Here is a 17236-nt window from a genome sequence, read left to right on the forward strand (position 1 = left end):
TTCACCAAATTTTGAAGCTGATCCAGCCAGCAAACAAATTAGAGACGCTTAAGACTTTCTAACTTGCTGTTGCTTTTGGGCAAGGAGAGGCAGGGCTTTTTGACATCCAATTTTTAATACATTTATGTAACGCACCAAACGTGTCTTTTCCTGATTTAGCTTAACTAGAGGGATTTTTTTTTTTATTTCCCACAGCCATATGAGAGCTGCTCCCCGTTCACAGGATGCTCGATAAAGCACAGGCTCATTAATGTGCTGGTGATCTATGGATCTGACAAGGGCTGAGTTTGTAAATGTCATCCTTTTTATTTTTTTTTTGCCTCTCTTTGCCCCTTTTGAAAAACATTGCAGCACACCCCTGTGGGTTCAGAGGAGGGCTTGGCAGTAAACCACGAGCTGAGGTTTGGCAGCTCAGCACGAGAAGGGGCTGAAGAAGGGCTGTGATTTAGGAAGGGAAAGGGCAGAGGAGGGGCAGGGGAAGCTGTGGTGGGGCTGGAGCTGTGGGCACACTGACCCCAGCTCTGCCTGGCCCTAAGTGAGGCAGATTAGTCTCTATTTAACTAAAGGCTCTGCTGGTGTCCTGAGACAGAGCAGTGGAGTGATGGGGCTGTTTAATTGGTATGTTGATGAGATACAGATGAGTTCCCAGTGATAGCTCTGAGACCCTCAGCAATCCCTGCTGCATCAAACCTCTTTAACTTGGAAGAGGCTAATCAGCCTCGATGGGACTTGTTCCTCCTTAGCTGTTACCCCCAGCAAGGGCTCAGGGACAGATCCTGCCAAGAGCTGAATGTCTTTTGCCCCCCAAGACCTGACAAACTCTGACATGCCACTATCAGGCCCTGTCTGGGCTATGCCAAGTGTCCATCGTGTCCAGAGGGGACATCAGGGGAGGAAGGGGTTTGTGGGGGTTGCTGCATGACCTCATGGAGGGTTGTGTGAGTGTCTCGTGGTTGTTCAGGTTTTAACAGCTGCTGCTTTCAGTGCCCTGTCCTAAATTCAGTGGAGGAAGCTTTTTTTTGCCTGCCTGCTGTGCTGGCATCAGCCTTGCAGTGATGTCCTTCGGGAGTGCCAACCCCGTGGCAGACCTGTCCTCTGAGGGCTTTCCCTCATTTGTTTGTTTTATTCCCTTTTTTCCCCCCCAGGCACTCCTAAATTCCCTCTCCTTGGGGCACCTTGATGAGGGATGATTGCACTCTGCACTCCTCCCTTTTCCTGGGGACACTGAAGGGCAGGTGATGGATGCAAGCTGTAGGACAGCACTTGCTAATCAGAGCCCAGAAGGTGTCTGGGTTTATTGCACTCCCCTGCCTGTTCCAAGACCTGTATTCAGGCCTGGCTTTACCTTAATTTTAAGCTGGGAATGGGGTTGGGAAGTACCTGTGGTGCCTCTGAGGCTTATGGAGAAGTCTTGCTATGTCATCTCTCCCTGCCACCAGCTGCCTGGAGAACACTGAGCAGAAGACTTTATTAAAATCATGAGTTGGAGTGGCATTCCATCATCTCACACCATGAGGAGCCTCAAAGCCTCTGCATGGAGGGGCTGCAGGATGGGAGGAGCAGCCAGGAATGGCCCCCCTGCATCGTGTCATGGATTTTCTGGGGAGATGAGAAATCTTTGGGTGTCCCTGATCCAAACAAACACCCTTTGCAGAGCAGCTGAGCTGAGGGACCTTGCCTGCCTGTGGGGATGGAGCAGTGGCACGAGAAATGGCACTTCCTTGCTTACCCCAGGCTCGAGGCTTTCTGGGCTGGCTCCCACTGAACCTGTGTGTTTGCTCCCTGCCTTAACAAGGACAAGACAGCAAGGCAGACCTGCCCCGAGGTGCCTGCAGGTGCTGCAGGCAGGACTGGATCTCCTTTGGTCAAGAGGGAGGCACTGGGATGTGCAGAGATGACGCAGTGGGACCACACAGCCCTGAGGGCATGGAGGCGACCTTCTCCATCCAGACCTGTCACCTGTCACAGGTTGTAGAGTCCCTCTCACAAAGGTATCAAGCTCCAACTTGCACCCAGGTGTTGCTCTTGCTGCTCTCCTAGGACAGGTATGACACCATTTCAGCTCCTCTGATCATTAGGGACACTCCTCCAGTTTTCAGGCTGTTTATTTCTGGCTGGTTTATGTCTGTTTATTTTTGTGCCAATGCCATCATTTCAGCTTCAAAAGCTGTTCTACCTCTTTGCTACGGGCCTCCTCCACCTGCTGTATTTATACAGACCAATCATATCCACTACTAAAAAACCCCCAGTCCTAAAAACTCGGAAGTCCTTGTCCAGAGCCTTAACAACAGGATGGTCTTATCCACGTCCACGTGGAGGATTTGATTGTTTTCCAGCCCATTTTGCAGATGGATATGTTTTCTGTTTTTCAGAGGCTCTTTATATGTAGATGGAGGTGATTAAAATCACCTTGACATCCATCTTGCAGGACAGGGAGGGATGTGAGGATCCCAGACATCCTCTGACACGTTGCACTTTGGAAACAACGAGTGGTGTGGGGAGTCAATTAGTGGCTCTGTCAACCTGTGAGGGGGACAGGGGTGAGCTGAGTCCCCCCCAGGATTTGGGGGGAAGTACCCTGGCACGTGGGAGAGCGTGGCTTTGGTGCTGTGTGAAAAGCAAGGTCAAACCCACGGCACTGTCAGAGGAGGAGGCAGGCAATTAGTCTCAGCGTGTGCCAGCAGGGGAGGGACAAATTGGAGAACAGCGAGGGCTGTTAAAATTAAAGTTAATCTGTCACTAATCTCTGGTTATGAGATCCAGGAGGGGAAAAAAAATGAGGCAATGTTTGTGAGTGATGACTCTCCCTGGGAGGAAGTCGCTGCAGAGGGGCTGCTCCTCAGCAATCCCAGAGAGAGGAGAGACCTCTATGCAGGGTTGGGGTGGATCCATCCCAGCCCATCCATGCACACCCTGTGCAGGCCAGTTAAGGCTGTGCTTTAAGGACCCCTACCTGTGAAATACCGGGTAAATCTCCCAGTTTGAGGCTGTGGTTCCCCCAGTGTCACCATGGGGCTGTGAGCATGGTGGTAAAGTCACAACAAGCTGTCAAGGGAACAGGGTGCCCAAAACTTACACCCAGCCTGCTCCAACACAGCATCCCTGTGCATCCATCTCCTTGTTGGCCAGATGACACTGGTGACCTCCCCAGTGCCTCTCCTGTTAGTGGGGAGCCTCCATGAGGAAGTGCTTCCCAGACATTTGCCTTCCCTGCCTCCTCCTTCTCCCCTGGGCAGTGGTCACAGCACCAAGCCTGACAGAGCTCAAGTAGTGTTTGGACAGTGCTCTCAGTCACATGAGGGGATTCTTGAGGGTGTTCTGTGCAGGGTCAGGAGCTGGATTTGATGATCTTGTCCCTTCAGACTCAGAGTATTCTGTGACTCTGAGTGTAAGCTGTCCTGCTTGCACTTCCCACTGCTCCTTGTGCCTCGAGGTGAGGAAGCTGAATTAGGGACATGCCACACATTGTAATAATGGCTTGTTGGTCACTTGGGCTGGATTTGCACCAACAGCTGGGAGAGGAAAGGACTTGGCCACTCCCTGAACATCCTGAGCAATTCAGCGTATGCACAGCAGGGCTGCAGCATCAAGTTGTGTTGGGCTCAGATCCAAGAGCTGGGAAGTGACTCCAAAGCCCTGGAGCCGTCAGTCACAGCAGAGGCAGAGCACTGCCAGGAGCAGGGGCTGAGTGCACGGAGTCAATCCCAGGGCACAGTGAATCCATGTGTATCCTGTGCTCCCAGGGCAGAGTGAATCCATGTGTATCCCGTGCTCCTGCCTGGGCCGCCGCTCCGTGTCACCTCCCACCCGCCTCCTTGGACACAGCAAGATTGCTCTGTGACAGAACAGAAATCCATTTGTTCCTGCCACCCTGCCAGCTGTGGCACAGCCGGAGGATAACCTGCCTCGTGGCAGCACGAGGGACCTGGGAATGGATTTGTTCTGGCTGTGGAAGAGCCGTGAAGGCTCCCCTGCGTGTTGGGGTCACCCGCTGCCTCTCGGGGGCACAACACCTCACCTCAGTGGTGTCTGAGAACAACAATCATGCTTGGACTGATGGGGACAGAGAGGAGAAACAGGAGGGAGAAGTGTTCTCAGAGGGAGCTGGCCTCCCTAAGCCACCCCTCTATCCATGAGGAAAAGCAGAGGCTCTTTTAGCCAGAGTCTAATTTGCATGCTCTGAGCTGCTGGAGGTGCTGATCTCCCTGCCCAGAGCTCTGAGAGAGGGAGATTAGGCTCTTGAAGTTAAAATTAGGTTCTGTTGAATATTCCTCCCCCCTGGCTGAAGGCAGCAGGATGGTTCTGTTGCGTCACAGCTGAATCACAGTGTCCTCCCAAGCACTGGGGGACTGGTCCCTGCCATCCGTGGTGGGAATTGGGCTTTGCTGCAGTGACACTGATGCTTGGATGGGTAAATTAGAGCTGTTGGGTGTGATGAGCCCGGATCAAAGCTTGGAGGTGCTTAATTGGAGTAGTTGGCATCCATTGCAGCAGCAAGAGGAGATGAGTCACCACTGAGGACGTGCCTTCCTTCCACCATCTGCCCCCAAGGGTGGAGGGCAGAGCCTCCAAAACCACGCTGGCAGGGACAGGCTTGGAGAGCTTTGGCTGTGTGGGCACTGCTGGGTAAGACTGACCCACCTTGGTGGCGTTTTGGGGACAGCACACCGGGCTGTTGGACCACCACGAGCCCCAGGGAGCTGCTGCAGGGAGGACATGTGGGAAGGCAGCTCCTGCCATGAGCAGGGACAGGTTTTTGGCACTGCAGAGCAGGTGGGGGGTGCACCAGAGGGTTAATCTCTCTGCTGACCTGTTGTGGGGTGCCTTGTAAAGGTAATGGAGCATTCACAGGCGGGCCAGCCCGATGGCTGTCACTCACCAGAGCCATATGGTGGGTTCTGGGCAGTAACTCGCCCTATAAATTCCCTTATTGTGCTGTTTATCCCTCCAGATTGGCCACTGGCACGTGTCTGAGGGACTCAGCATGGACAACAGGATCTTCTCCTCCAACATATCGGACAGTCTGTTCAACACCACGCTCATTGTCACCACCATCCTGGTAAGTGAGGGGGTCACCTGCAGTTCCCAGTAGCTCCCAACCCACAGGGGTGTCGATCAGCTGGAATATCCCTCCCTCTCCCTGCCCCCCTGGACTCCCAGTGTGAGGCACTGCACGCTGGTTTCATCCAGAGCAGGCCATCAAATCTCTAATTACGGCACTGAGGACAATTCATGACAGTGTAATTAAACTCAAGTCGATGTTTCATATGGAAATGATATTTGATGAGTTCAGAAGCAGCTGGGGAGAGGGCTGGGATGGGGATACGTTGCCATTTTACATTCATCTCTGAATGATGGTCTTGTTTTGCGTACAGCTGGTAAGTTGGAAGGGACAATTGTCCCTTCAACCCATAAAATTATAAAAATTGGCCAAGATGGGCACAATTTTTATGAAGACTTCACATTTACAGGCACCACCTTATTCAACAGGTTTCCCCTTCCGGGTGCTGCCTGTCCAGTGATTTTTTTTTTTTTCAATGCCTCTGCTCCTTCCTTAAAGACACCCAAAATCCTATTTCCTCATGTCCCACAAAGTTTGAAAGGGAGAGCAGACTGGAGAAGTGGCTCTTAGCCAAGAGAGGATTTCCTCGTGTCCCACAAAGTTTGCTGAAAGGGGGGGACAGACTCTATACCAAGAGAAACTGAGTCTGTATGTCCTGCAGACAGTCACTGGGCTGCTCTGGGCGTGTCCCAGTTGGAAACAGCCCCCAGAGCGTGATCCCTTATCCTAAACTGGGATAAATCCATGCAGAGCCCAGTGAATCCCAGTGTGGAAATAGCTCTGATGGCTTTACACCCCCTGCACCAAGCTTTCCATATCAATTATATCCATACTGGGATGGTGTGGCCCTTATATCGGGATTGGATCTTTAAGGCCCCGTCCAACCCAGACCATCCCATGACTCCATGAGTTCCTGCCACTCCCTGCTCCGTGCTGGCTAAGATGGGAATGACAGCTGCCCAGTTTCACTGCAGGAAAACCCTTACTTAATGCTGAAGTGGAACCACCAGGAGCTGGAAGGCAACGACCGCTACGAGGGCTTCTGCGTGGACATGCTGAAGGAGCTGGCAGAGATCCTGCGCTTCAACTACAAGATCCACCTCGTTGGGGACGGGGTTTACGGGGTCCCCGAGGCCAATGGCACGTGGACAGGGATGGTTGGCGAGCTCATTGCCCGGGTGAGTGAATTAACTCTGCTCTTTTTAACTCCGCCCTGCCGGGACCTGGCGAACGCAGAGCCCTGATGGGTTTTTTAAGTGCTGAGGAGGGGTTTTTAGTCCATTTGTGAGGTTTTGAACGTGTGTTCTCCCAGTGGCAGATGGGTTTGTTGTGGTGGCGTGACAGCAAGAGCAGGAGCAGGGCCCCAAGGTGCTCTCAGTGGGTGCTCACTCTGCTGGAAAAGACACCTGAACTCTGGGATCCTGCATAAGAGCTCGTTACAGAGTGGATTATTTTTTCTCAGTGGAAAGATGAATGAAAGCTTGCAACAGAAAAATGCACAGGGCTTGGTATAAACTGGGAAAAAAAACTCAGAAAAACACAGTCTTTGGGAGGAAAGCAAGTAAGAATCGCATTTCTACCCAGAAAAGTTTTGGGAGATTCAATTCAGCTTCTTAACTCTGAGTATTTTTTTTTATTTTTGGAGAACACTTTCTGTTTGCTTGAAGCACGTGGATTGAGGTCTTTTCACTGCTGTGCTCTGTGGTGCTGCTAACCAGCAATAAAGCTGGGTGCTTTTCCCTGGGTTTGACCATAATTCTGTGTACACCTGTGCCCATTCAGGCTCTACCCCCCTCCCTGCTCTTTGTTTTCTTCAGCCCTGCCCCAGGGTTCCTGGAGCTTAAATACAGCTCACAAAATGCTTTGAGATCCTTAGTAAAATAGGCTCAGCCAAAGCTAACAGTGAGATTGATGCTATTTAAGCCAACTTTTCCTTACTCACTTATTTCTGCCCTGTCTAATCATTACCAAAGCTGCGAGAACCCAGTGACACTTTCTCAGCTGGTGGCAAATCCTCAGTGTGTTTGTGATAATCCCACCACTGTGGGAGAGGAGATCCTGAGTCACTCCATCATTTACCTCCTGCAGAGCAGAGGAAATCCAAATCCATCCCCTGTGGCTCCAGGCAGGGATCTGGGGCTCCTGCCACAGCTTTCCTCCCAGCTGTGGGAGATGAGTGAACATCAACTTATTGATTTATTAGGTGGTATTTGGTTGAAGATTGGAGTTGAGGATCTTGGGGGTCTTTCCCAACCCTTAGTGATTCTGGAATCATCATCTAGAAGAGGCCCAGTGGCCTCTCTCTGCTTCTTCCCCACATGGCAAAGGGGACCTGGCTGATGCTCGTCCTACCTGAGGACTTTCAGCCGAGTGCCTCAGGTCAGGTGGGACAACTCCAAGTCTGAAAGAGGGATTTTGGGATTTGCTGAGGGTCAGAGACAGGGCATGGAACAGACTGCAGATTCTCCTGAGCTGGCTCCTGTCTCCTGGGTCGCCCTTCCCCAGCGGAGCGATGATTCCCGACGCCAGCTGAGATCCCACCTCCATCTGCTCCTTCAGCAGAGCCTTCTGCACGGCTGTTTGCAAATGCTCCAGGCTATTGGCATGGCTTTTACCCATCTTTTTCTGCCTGTGTATGTACATGCACACACAATTACCCTTGTGCAGCATTCCTGTCGGGAGGCAAGAGGGAAGGCGCCGGGAGCAGCGTGGGATCTGTGCAGACAAAGGAAGAGAACAGCCACCAGACTTTTGGCCTACTAACCCTGACAGTGCCTCCCCGTTAAATGGGAGCTTCTGGAGGCTTGTTTTTCTTTGGTGGTAGGTGTTTTTTAACTTAATCTCCTCGTGGAAACCATTTGTTTCTTCTGCAGCTCGAGCCTTATTTAGGAGGGTTTTTACTTCTGCTTCAGCAGGGCAGAGCTGGTGAAGCCTGTGAGGCTGAATCACAAATTGGAGAAGAGAAGCAGCTTTCTCTGCTTTGTTCTTGCTGGGTCCCCGAGAGTCTTTATAGTGGTTTCAGCAAGTTTTTGATCAATCCCAGGGACTGGCACTTTGGCTCAGGTCAGCCAGGGCAGAGCTGGCTGTGTGCTTGGTGTTGTGTTTACTCAGGGCTGCTTGGGACGTGGTTTTCTGAGGGTATTGCACTGTCCAAGGGATTCCTCTCTGCCCTGGACATCCCCCAGGGGAGTTTTCCCTTGCTTCCAGCCCCTTGTTCATCCCTTATCCCATGGGATCAAGCAGATCCTGTGTTAGGGGCACACATTCATCATTTGGTGGATTTAACCCTTGGACATTCTTCTCCATCCAACCTTTAGCACAGAGTTGCATCAACTGCAACACAAACCTATCACAGGGCTCCCAAATCTTACCCAAAGTGAGAGCTCTGCACCTGCCTCTGTGCAGCACAATATTATTGTAGGGAAGTGGTTCCTCCTTCACCCTGGTCAGCCGTCAGAAAATAAGGTTTGACTCACACACACTTAATGTGCAGGACCGAAAGGTCAGAGAATTATCCAGCTCCATGCAGTGCCTTTCCTGTAATCCCCCTGTGGCACTGAATCTCCTCAGAGCAACTCTGGGCTATATGGGAAAAGTGTTTCATTTTATTGCTTCTAAATTAACCAGCTATTGATTTATTCTTAAGAGCTGAAAATTCCATTACAGCTAATTGTGCACCGTGATATGATTGAGCAGGATGCTACATAAACATAAATTTGTGCTTGACCCAAATTTTCCAGTACATATCTTATCGACCTGCTCGCAAAACAAATGGAGAGGGAAGGAAGAGGGGGATTGGGGTGGCTTGGGAAGAGCTGTAGAGACACCTCTGTCTGTGTCAGCAACCTGACTTGTCATCAGAGCAGGAATCCTGGACTCTTTGGGATCAGCTGCTGGAGGTTTGGCTGGGGAGAAATCACTTGGAAGGACTCAAAGAATCACAGAGTGGTTTTGGTTAGAAGGGACCTTAAAGATCATCTCATTCCACCCCCTGCCATGGGCAGGGACACCTTCCACTAGCCCAGGTTGCTCCAACCTGGCCTTGGACACTTCCAGGGATTGGGCAGCCACAACTTCTCTGGGCAACCTGTGCCAGGGCCTCCCCACCCTCCCAGGGAAGAGTTTCTTCCCAATATCCCATCTAAACCTACTCTCTGTCACTTTGAAGCTGTTCCCCCTTGTCCTCTCACTACAGTTCCTAATGAAGAGTCCTTTGAGCTCATTCTTTTGTGAAAGATGTCCCAAACTTGGAAGACACCGGGCTAATTTGTCCCTCTGAGCACGCAGGGCAGGCAGATTGAGCACCCAGTTCCTCCCTGGAGGAGCAGGGCAGTAAAGCTGCTCTCCCCCCTCAGCATTCCCGGCTCTGGCACAGCCTGTGGTCTCCAGCAGTTCAGCTGACACTGCACACGTGTGCTACCCACAGCAAACAAGCAAGGGGCAGCAGCAAATCTTCCCAACTCCTATTTTTTGGCATCAGAGCCCTGGGGGACAATTGGGCTGGAAGAATTATGTCTGACTCCTCTCCGCTGCAGTGCAGTCTCTGGCTCACAGTCCCTGCTGGTTGTCTGCTCTTGCCTTTCTCTCCCTCTCTCCCCAGCACATCCTCGAGCTGAAATGAATTCCCTGGCATGATACAAACCGAGGAATGTATTTTCACAGCAGTGTGACAGCCTTCTCCTTGTTCCACACAGCCTGCAGTTGCTGTCCTGGCAGCTCAGTGCCTCACAGCAAACCCTTGGTGCTCAGCTCCCTTCCTCCTCCACATGGAATTGTGTCTGTCTGGGGGATCCCTCAAGCAGCACTTCCTGAATTTACCCATTGCAGGAATGCCCTGGGGCGTACAGGGGAGCTAATGGGAGATGCTATGGTTTGGGTTTGATTTGCTGGCAGGATTTGATGCTGCAGTTTTGATAAAAGACCTCCCCAAAAACCTCCCTCTGATGCAGCCTGGGTACCTCTGGCTGGCTGGGTTTTTTTCCAGTCCCCTGTCCTGCTCAGGATGACTGGGGTGGAAAGGACTGGTGTGTGCTTTGTGCAGCCTCTATCAGCTGCCCAGGCTTCCTTCAGCACTGTTTAGTAACAAATCACCTTTGGTGATGCCAACACAGCAGATCCAGGAGCATTTCCAGGGCAAGTGTATTTGGGTGAGGCTGGTGCTGGTGTAGGAGGCATCTAAAGGTGCTTGTAATGATGAGTGGGTGACTGTGCAGGATCATTTGGGGAGTGAGATGATGTGGAATAATGCTGGACCTTTGATGTGTGTGTCAGTGGTTTGAGTCTGTCCTGGCTCAGTGATGATCAGAGCTCTTTTCCAAGTGAGGGGGAGATGAAGTTGTCCATCTCCTGGAAGGGTCTGGCCTTGGGGCCAGCAACACCCAGAACTGAAAGGACCCTAAAGCTTTGTGGTGATGGTTTTCCACCTTCCTTGCTGGTGGCCAGGTGGTGCTTTCCCTTCAACTGCTCCGAAGAGATGGCAGGAAGGGGAAAGGAGGGAGAAGATGCTTGAAAACTGGCAGAGTCCTGCTCTCCTCTCGCAGTGGGTGTTGGTGCTCAGTGAGAAAAGCTGTGTGTGGGTGGAGGGAGGGAGGGGGAGTCTGTTTGCACGCTGTCTGTGCTGGCAAGTGTGCCATGGGGGGGCTCAGGGGGTGGGGGAGCGAGGAGGGGTGTGGGGGTTGTTGTGCAAACACGGCCAGGGACGGGCAGAGGGGTTTGCATCGCACTGCTGGTGCTGCCAAAATCACCCCCAGCACAGGGAGTGTGGGCTGGGCTGGGCTGGGCTCACTGCATTCTTTGGGGTCCCTATTCCTGGGGCTGCACTTTGCCATGGGCACAGAAAACTCCTGGCACACACTTTGTCCTGCCATCCACGGATAGTCCAGGTGAAGGAGGATGGGTGAGGGCAGACCTGAGGCTGATATCTCCCCTGGTTCCTGGTCATCCCACCCTGACTGTGGCTTAAAGGGAGGGCTGCAGCCTCCAGGGTTTTCAGGCTGTCACTTTTCACATGGCAGAATTCCTGCATGTCCTTAAAAAAAAAAAAACCCAAACAGCGATTTTGGGGTGACCCTCATTTAAAGGCCCTGCCTTTAAATGCAAGAATGTGCATCTGAGCAGGCAACCTGGGTGCTGCTCAACCTGAAATAGCTGCTGTCGGATCAGGTGGGCAGCTGGAGCAGGAGCAGTCAGCACACTGATCCCCTGCCATGGGACAGATCTGCAGATGCAGAGCTGCTCTGCCAGTGCTGCAGAGATGCAGGTGAGCAGGATGCAGCCAAACTGCCCTGCAGTGGCTGCTGCTGATGTCAGGGTCGCCTGGAATAGCAGGGAACCTCTGGAGATCACCCTGCACGGAGCAGGGTCTCCTCCAGCCAGGTGCTCCCACTGCATCCCAACAGGTTTCCAGCGGGACAGGTACCTGCACTGGGTCTGCAGGGGGGGTAATACCCAGTGGCCGGGTGGGTCTGAAGGTTGAACAGCTATTTCACCTTTCTAGAAAGCTCTTCAGGCCCACAGAGAGCTCTCCCTGCCCTTGGCCACGCTGTCAGTGCCCTGTGGGCAGCGCTGGTGAGAACGATGCTGCCACGAGCACCCAGGGGATGGAGCTTCCAAGGTGCTGTTCCAAGGGACTCCTCCTCCTCCTGGAAGAGATCCCAGCCCTGTCCTCCTCCTGGCTTTGTTTTCCACGAGTTTGACACGGGCACAGCCCAAAGCCTCGCCCCGCTCAGACTTTCTCGCCGTGTTTTGTCTCCGCAGCCTGGCAGAGGGTGGTGAAGCGCTGTGGGGCCGGAGCAGGGCTGTTCTCCCGGCTGCTATCCCATGCCGTGGGAGGCTCTGGAGGGATCCTCTCCTCCCGGGCTGACGTCAAGCCCCATTCATCACCATTAGCGTCGGGCTGAGCCCTGTCAGCGCCCGCGGCGAGGAGGCGGATGCCGCCCCTGGACTGGCAGTCCCTGCAATTTGCTTCTTAAGGCCCCTTAATTGTTGTTCCTCCGCAGGAGCCGGCTCAGCCCCCGTGTTTAACCGGTGGCAGCCAGAGCCTGTGTGCTGATGCGGGCAGAGCCCACGGGAATGCCAGGTTTGGTGCTGGTGTGGCAGCTTTTATCTCACACACCAGCCCGCCCCGCCCGGGCTGCCTCCCGCCCGGTGAGAGTCTGGCCGTGTTTTAGCGGTGCTTTTGTTAGAAGAAGTGTCTGTGTCTGCTCCCAAAATGCTCTGTGTCTTTTTCTAAGCCTATTTCATGCCGACATTTATAGCTGCAACTGTGCTGGGAGGACGAAAACCCCTTCTTCCCCCCATCCTTTTCCTCCTGTTCTCCCTTTCCCCAGAGCCCAAATGTGGACAGAGAGCAAGAAGCACAAGGCAAAATCCATTTCTTTGCTTAGCCCTTAAAATTCCAGCTCCTGCCTGGGCTCAGAGGGGGGAGACTGGCGGGTGCTGAGGCTTGCAGAGCTCCTCTGTAGCTCAGTGAATCACAAGAAGTTTTGTGAACACGGGGAAGCAAAGTTGAAAGCATGAAATGGGTGATACTCGGGCAGAGAATTCTTTGCATGCCATTCCCAGATCAAAGCTTCTCCCTGTCAGGAATCAGCTCCTAACTTGCATGACTCTGAGCCTGCAGAGAGAGAGAGAGAGAGTGAGACTCTGGCAGATAAAGCCACGAGGAGCTGGGTCTCTGCTGCACAGAAAGCTCTGGCGTGGGAGAAGGGAGATGGAACCGGGCACAGGTTGGAGCAGGTGCTGCACGTCTGATGTGGCAGCAGTCCTGAAATGACAAAGGTCCCTTCAAACTCAGGGTATTCTGTGATTCTACATGTTCTGGAAGGGTCTCAAAGGATGACAGCTGGGAGAATAATCAGAGTTTTTTATAATTACCAAGTTCACTGATGGCATCCACGTGCTCCCCTGAGAAAGGTGGTGGCTGAGCTGGGTAAATCTGGGGCCAGTGTTGCTCCTCTCATCACCACCTTCGTGTTGGCCCTGGGATGGGAGTGGAAATGTCCTCAGAGCTTTGGCATGAAATACCTTTGACGTGGCTTATTTACCATCCCTTTAGTGTGGGGCTTTACTGCTAGAATTGTGTTTACTTTGGAGAGCTGGCAGAAGAAATCCATTGTCAGACTAAGCTGGATCTTCAGCAGGGGCTTTGCTGGGAGAGCTCTCCCCAGGACAATAGTACCTGCAAACCCTTTTAAGTAGAGACAAGAGAGGTTTAGGAAGCTTTAGGCTTTCCTTGTAGATAAAATTCTTCACATGCCACGTTGCACAGATGAACTGATCCCATTTTAGTAATCTGCTGGTGTTTACACAGGGCTCAACTGCTCACACACCACGTTGTCATTATTGGTGTCTTTTAAAAAGCCTGTGGGTAAATGTCTGGCTAGGCAGAAATTCTCCTTAGCTCATAATTCATCCCAGCCTGAACCTCTTAGGAATCTGTAATAGCTGCTTGGAAACAAGTGGAAAAATCTGGCACTGAGCATGTCCAATAAAACACTCCTGCGTGGACTGTCACCTCCACGACCCCCTTCACTGGGATTGAGGATCACCTTGACTTTCTTTTCCCTCTCCTCCACCTGATGCCTCCAGCACTGCTGCTCTTCCCTCTTGCAACTCCAGCCTTTCCCAGGACCATCATCAGGCCTGATGGTGCCTTGGCTTCTGCACAGACCTTGTCAAATTTAGGGACAACAGGTGCAAACAGCTTTTCTTTTCTCCCCCTTCTCTTCTTCCACGTGCACAATCATCTTCCTGCAAAGCAGTCAAGCAAATGGATAAGGGAGAGGAGGAGGTTTCATTTTTACAGAAAGCAATTACAGACCTTAAAAGAGCTAAAGTAATAAAAATAATATTTAAAATTCAAATCCCTTATCTATATTACAAGGGTATTAACACAGGAAGGAATTATTTTTATTTTTTTATTTCCCCCTAATCTCATTTGCTTTGCAAGTCAATCTGCAAACTTTAATGCCAGTCCTCTGAATTTTTTTGGAGGTTGATCTGCAGTTTGGGAAGTCTGGGGTTGGCAGGTTTGTGAACTTCATGACTCAGGGGATGTGGGTAATGATGCTGCTTTTCTTTCTTACCTGTGCCACTTGCAAGGGGCAAGGAAGGGCCAGCTGTGCTCAACAGGGGCTTGGGAAGGGGGAGCTTGTATCTTCTGTAGATAAACACGACATTTATTGTTCTGGTGGCTCCTGTTTTGCCAGGTTTTAAAGCATTAAATGAATAGAAATGGCAGTGAGGCCAAGCAGGGGCTGCTGTTGTGTTTGCTGTCAGCACAGTGGGGTCCCCACGGGGAGCCTGTGAGTGCAGAGAGAAAAACATCCAGGTGAGGAAATGAAACAGGGGGAGAATGATCTGTAGCATCTGTGAAACTGGAGTGTGTTTGTGTGAAAGGGGCTTGTGTGAAAGCCACCCAGGGAGAGGGACGTGCGAGCCCAGCATGAACTAGCGGACAGCACCAGCAAAACATCCTCCTTTTGGGATGGCCCAGAAAGGTGGGACATCCACCTTCTGGGGCAGATGTCCTGTGTGTGGCCCCAGGTGTGGCTCTGCTGCTTTGCCAGCCTCAGGGCCCTGACCTTCTCCATTCTCCTCTCTCTCCAGAAGGCTGACTTGGCTGTGGCGGGGCTGACGATCACGGCGGAGCGGGAGAAGGTGATTGATTTCTCCAAGCCCTTCATGACTCTGGGAATTAGCATTCTCTACAGAGTTCATATGGTAAGAGACTTACTTTATAACCATTTATGTCCCTCCATTATTTGCGTGCAAACGTGCCTGGTTGTAGAAGAAAAATGAACGACTCATAAAAATATTTGGGTTTCTTATTTAAACGCAAATGGGCTCGACCTTCATTCCCTTCTTTTCTCTGTGTGTCAGCTTGGTGGATTCGATTCCTGCTCAAACCCCCTGCCCTTTGGCTCCTCTTCCCCATCCTCCCTGGGCACAGGATGCTTTTTTTGGGGTCACAGGGTGGCTTTATTTTGGCTCTGAGCCTGCTGGGTAAGGTGTTCTAAGTGCCCTTAGCGCTGCACTGGAGGAGCTGTTTTAAAATCATGGAATCACAAACTGGTTTGGGTGGGAAGGACCTTAAAAACCACCCAGTTCCACGCCCTGCCACGGGCAGGGACACCTTCCACTAGCCCAGGTTGCTCCAAGCCCCTTCCAACCTGGCCTTGGACACTTCCAGGGATAGGGCAAACATTTTCTCTGGAACAAAAGCAGTTTTTTCAGCATCTCTCTCTGGTTGCCTCTCCACTGCATTCAATGATGTTCAACAGCTCCAGCAGCAGTGTTGTGGTTTTCCACTGTCCCAAAAAGCAGGTCAGGCATCACATTTAGCAAGTTTGGAGCAAAACAGGTGGGAATGTGCCCAGGGATTTATGTGTGCAAGCATGTTGTGTCGTGGCTTTGCTCAGACAACACTTGTCTTACATTCCCATAGATTCCCTTTTATTTGCATCCTCCACTGCTTTATCTTCTCCCTGAAGCTCAGGAGAAGCCAGATTTTCCCCTGCTATTCCCACATGGGAGCCTCCAGTTCCCCCAGTGTCACAGGCTCTGGCAGCCAGGCCCTGTGCAACAGGATGTCTTGTTATTCCCAATAATCTGCATTTTGGAAATGTTTTGTGCTTTGCACAGTGTGGAGTGTGATGCCAATGACAGTGGCTTGGTCTCTGTCAGCTCCACAATAGCAGCCAAAAGGATAAAACCCTCAAGCTGCCTCTCCCAGCCCCCTCTCCACCCGGGAGGCTGCTCAGGATGCAGCGTTGGGGACGAACAGAAGCAAATTCATGCATCCATCTCTTGTGCTGAGTGGCTCCTGCCAAGAGCAAACAAGTAATTAAAATCTAGTTAAAATTCTGTTTCCTCTGGTACATGCAGAATTTAGGATCGATGACTTAACTGATCAAAAAAAAATTAAAAAAAAGGGACTGACTCTTCAAGCTCCTGGAAATCAGATGTAATTGTCCCCTCCTCACTACAGTTGGTTGGTCACACCACCAGCTTCCCTGTGGATCTGGGAGGTGTTTCTGCCAGTGCCTCTTGATTGGGATTGTTATCGAGTTTGGGGATTGAGTTCTGTGCTGTTTTAGGAAGGAAATCCTTCCCTGTGAGGGGGTGAGGTCCTTGCACAGGTTGCCCAGAGAAGCTGTGGCTGCCCCATCCCTGGAAGTGTCCAAGGCCAGGTTGGAGCAACCTGGGCTAGTGGAAGGTGTCCCTGCCCATGGAACTGGATGAGCTTTAAGGTCCTTTCCAACCCAAACCATTGTGGGATTCTGGGATTCTGTGCACGTCCTGCCTTGGATTCACACCATAATCTTTGGCAGGTCTGTTAAAGCATCATTCCCTGAGCAGCATTCCTCCCTCCAGAGGAAGCACAGGAATGTTGGTGCAGGGTTTGCACAGGCTCTGCTCTGTATGTGCCAGGCATTTGCTGCCTCGGGGAGCTCCACAGGAACGTGTCTCACACATCTATTTAGGGTGGAAGTTCCTCAGGGCAGGGAGCATCTGCTGCTTGTGCTGGTACCAGAGTAACACAGTACAGCCCTGCTCCAGCCTTCAGGACCAAACTGAGCAGGATTAATAATTACAGACCTCAGAAGGGTTTGGAAAATAACACCCTGCTGTTGGTCAGGACTCTTCAGCTGCCTGATAAAGGGCCCAGTTAAGATTTGGGAAGGGGAACTGCCCAGTGACCCGGGTAGGCTTGCAAACACATCTCCCAGGTCAGGTCACCCCAAAGTGAGCCCCACTTTGCTGCACTGAGGCTATGAGTGATGGCAGGGGCAGCCAGGAGCAGGGAGATCCCATCAGAGAAGCTCAGAGCCCCCCCTTCCCTCTCCAACACTTGGCACCTCTTTGTCCAGCCCTTCCCTGCTCAGCTTGAGGAGAGTGTCTGAGAGCTGTGTGGCAATTAACTCATCAAACTGGTAAATATTTGTCTAACAAGATAGTTAATTGCTCTGGTTTTCCTTTAAGGATGTGGTTTGCAGAGCAGCCCCATCTGCTTCCATCCCCCCCTCCTTCCCCATCCCCATCCCAAAAACCACCTCTGCAGTGTCAAAAACTGCAGCTGACGTATGTTAATCACGGCTCAGATCAGATGTAGCCTAATAAATAACCACAAATGAGTTTCTCCCTTGCTGAGGAGTTGTCTCCACGCCCTGG

At 51.8% G+C, this 17236-nt stretch overlaps 1 protein-coding gene across 1 annotated transcript in view; it reads left to right on the forward strand.

Moving 5' to 3' along the window:
* Positions 1-17236, forward strand: part of GRIK4 (glutamate ionotropic receptor kainate type subunit 4) — a 179556-nt gene that overhangs the window by 147039 nt on the left and 15281 nt on the right. Inside the window, exons 11-13 of the mRNA XM_027699240.1 lie at positions 4952-5059; positions 6037-6240; positions 14672-14785. Coding sequence (XP_027555041.1) covers positions 4952-5059; positions 6037-6240; positions 14672-14785 — 426 coding nt within the window. The remainder of the gene's footprint in view (positions 1-4951; positions 5060-6036; positions 6241-14671; positions 14786-17236) is intronic.

The sequence above is a fragment of the Neopelma chrysocephalum genome, unplaced genomic scaffold, assembly GCF_003984885.1.
Source record: "Neopelma chrysocephalum unplaced genomic scaffold, ASM398488v2 Primary Assembly neopelma1_138, whole genome shotgun sequence".
In the NCBI taxonomy this organism is placed as follows: domain Eukaryota; kingdom Metazoa; phylum Chordata; class Aves; order Passeriformes; family Pipridae; genus Neopelma; species Neopelma chrysocephalum.